The sequence below is a fragment of the Monoraphidium neglectum genome (assembly GCF_000611645.1).
Source record: "Monoraphidium neglectum strain SAG 48.87 unplaced genomic scaffold scaffold05703, whole genome shotgun sequence".
Taxonomy (NCBI): domain Eukaryota; kingdom Viridiplantae; phylum Chlorophyta; class Chlorophyceae; order Sphaeropleales; family Selenastraceae; genus Monoraphidium; species Monoraphidium neglectum.
The window spans coordinates 1-2,923 of record NW_014007927.1 but is presented as its reverse complement, the minus strand read 5'-3'; the positions used below and the strand labels follow the sequence as shown (position 1 = coordinate 2,923).

The 2,923-nt window shown below is 68.2% G+C and overlaps 2 protein-coding genes across 2 annotated transcripts; both read right to left on the bottom strand.

Moving 5' to 3' along the window:
• Positions 1-118: 118 nt before the first annotated feature.
• MNEG_15828 (peroxin-1) lies at positions 119-1,364 on the bottom strand (the record flags this gene model as incomplete). Its single annotated transcript, XM_014035702.1, has 5 exons — positions 119-137; positions 214-494; positions 730-980; positions 1,129-1,262; positions 1,348-1,364. 5 exons carry the CDS (start codon positions 1,362-1,364, stop codon positions 119-121), a joined length of 702 nt encoding a protein of 233 aa, XP_013891156.1.
• A 517-nt stretch (positions 1,365-1,881) lies between these two features.
• Positions 1,882-2,855, bottom strand: MNEG_15827 (hypothetical protein; the record flags this gene model as incomplete). The annotated part of the gene is made up of 2 exons (XM_014035701.1): positions 1,882-2,754; positions 2,850-2,855. 2 exons carry the CDS (start codon positions 2,853-2,855, stop codon positions 1,882-1,884), a joined length of 879 nt encoding a protein of 292 aa, XP_013891155.1.
• Between the last annotated feature and the right edge of the window lie 68 nt (positions 2,856-2,923).

The following is a 2,923-nucleotide window of genomic DNA, read 5'->3' as shown; positions in this document are numbered from 1 at the left end:
CCGCCGCCGCCCGCGGGGGGCGCCGCGGCCGCGCCGCCGCCGCTGCACAGCTGCGCGGGGCGCCCGAGGGCGAGGCGCTGCGAGGCCGCGGTGGAGCTCGACAAGAGTGCGGCGCAGGTCAGCCACGACTGCACCTCCTGGGTTGCATGCACGGGCTGGCCCCCATGCCGCCGCTGCGGCTCACCGGGCGGCACCCCCGCGCCGAGCAGGCACTCGGGCCCCGCCTCCAGGACCCGCAGCCACACGCGGCGCGGCGCCTGCTCTGCCGCCGCCGCTGCCGCCGCCGCCTCCCCGCCGCCGCCCACGGCCGGCAGCTCGCCGCCGCCGTTGCCGCCCGCGGCGCCGACGCGCGGCTTTGGGGCGATGTGCACCTCGGTGCCCGGCGCCAGGCGGGCGACCGCGAGGCCCTCTGGCAGGAGTGACGTCACCAGCAGCCTTGCGGGCGCCTGGCGCGCCCACATCGTCAGCGCCTGGCCGGGCGCCACCACGCCGACCTGCATTGGGCGTGCATGGCGACGGCGGCGGCGTTGGCGGTGGGAGCGCCCGCAGAGCACGTTCCGTCTTCAGCCCACCCGCAATTGAATCACGGGCGCCCCCCCCCCCTCCCATGGTTGTTCCTCGGCCGCTTCTCCTCAACAGATGCAATGAGAAGGCAAGGTCGTCTGGATCTGGCGGGTCGCCCAGGTCGTCCAGATCATGGGTACAATTCAAACGCTCGTTTGAACCCACCTGCTCCAGCAGCTGGTCCTCCAAGTGGCCCGCGTTGAGCTCGAGGACCTCCCAGTCATCCCCGCTTAGTGGCTCGACAATGACCGCTTCTGCCGCCGGCACCCCCGCTAGCGGCCGCAGCTGCACCGGCGCGCCGCGACGCAGGCCGAGGCAGTTTGCGAGCGCGGCGGGGACGCCGAGGGCGCCCTCTGAGGGGAGGGTCGAGCCCTGCCACGCGGCAAACAGCGGGCGCGCGCCTTGGGCAGGGGCGCCTGCGAGGGGCGCATTGTGGGGGTGTTTGAAGCGCGGTGGGTAAGGCTGCTTTTGAGACACTCACTTATTGTAAGAGGCGACCATATGCGGCATGCAACATGCGCCCATTGCAAGGAGACAGGCGGTCCGCCTGCGAGAAGCGCGCACCGATGGCGTCGAGCGGCACCAGCTGCACAATCAGTGGCAGCTCGGCGCCCGCATCGAGCAGCTGCGCAGCAAGCGTGGGTGGCAGCGCGATCCAGCTACCACGCTCCGGCACCAGGTCCACGTGCAGAGGGAGCCTGCAGAGAGCGCGAGGCTTTCGGCACCAGCCCGGGGGACGCGTAAGCAAATATGCTCCAGCGCAATCAACTTGTTTCGCCTCACCTGGAAAATCCACTCATGGCTCCTGTTCCGTACCCCAGCCTCAGATCGACTTGGGTGCAAGCCTGATCATATTAGAGCGCGCTTCCATGTATATGTGCTTTAGAATTGTGCGAATTACATTGTGCGAATGTGTGCGTTGAACACCCTTTGGCGCGTTGTGGCTCCCCAACCCTTTCCGTGTGCGGCGACACGAACAGGTTACGCTGAGGTGGCAACAGCCGCCACTTGGCAGTCGGCGCTTGTGTCAACCTCCCAGGCCCCTGGCGGTATGCCTGCCACCATGAAAGGAATCAAAGTAAATATACAGGGGTAATTCATACGGCTCGTCGTGCTGTGCTTGCTTGCATTGCCAAAACACTTGCCACCCGGTGGTCATCATCACAAGTCACGTCTGATTACAGTACAGCCCTGACTGAGAACACACTGGAGGTACATGCAGGTTCCTGAACTGAATGTTGTCACACATAGGCAATCAAGGGCCGACCAGGCTCCGCACACGCCCTCCCGCCCTCCCTTTGTTACACGCCCGCATCGTCACAGTATGTCATACAGCACCCGCCCCGCCGCCTCCAGCGCCAAAAACGCCGCCGCACGGCGCACCGGCGAGTCCGCCGCGAGGCGCCGTCCGAAGCTGAGCGCCTCCAGGCCGCCCAGCCAGGCGCTGCCACCGAGCGCCTCCTGTGCACCGCGGCCCAGGATCAGGAACGTCAGCTTCAGATGCCGCAGCTCATGCAGCGGCGCCGCCGCCAGCGCCGCCCACGGCGCTGGGTCCCTGCCAATCTCTATGTTGCGCCCGATGTCAAGCGACACGACGTGCCGCATCCACTCCGCGCCCGCCAGCGCCGCCACCGCCGCGTCGCTCAGGCCGCTGTTGACAAGGCAGAGCGACCGCAGCGACGGCAGGCGCGCGCGCGCCAGGTCGGCGACCGCCTCATCGCCGAACTCGGGCCCCATGCCGCTGAAAATCAGCTCCTGCACGGTCCCCAGCCAGTAGCGAAGGCCACGGCCGTGCCGGGCCTCGAGCTCGGCCTCGACCGCGGCCCACAGCTTGGGGGACTGCGCCGAGAGCGCGTTGCTGGACAGGTCCAGCCGCCGCAGCGCCGGCAGCACCGCGCACATCAGCTCCACCCCGGCCCTGTCCGACAGCGCGTTTCGGGCCAGCGACAGGTCCTGCAGCAGCGGCAGCTGGTGGTGGCGCAGCTGGTCGATGCCCGCATCGCGCACGTGGCAGTTTTCCAGCCGCAGGCTGCGCAGGTTTGTCACCCAGGGGGCGCGCAGCAGCAGCTCCAGGGCGCAGGTGTCGTCGAAGGCCGCAATGTCGTTGAGGGTGAGGGAGGTGAGGGCCGGGAGTCGGGCGGCAACAAGGGCGTCAATCTGGGAGCGCAGGAGGCTGGCGAAGGAGAACTCCTGGGAGGGGCGGGGAGGGAGGCGGGGAACATGGTGTTTGCGGCGGGCATGGGTGTGGACGGCTCCGCTACTGTGTCGGTATGTCAGACTGTCACAGGCATGCGCGCACGCACGCACGCGCGCACGTGCACACACACACACACACACACACACACACACACACACACAC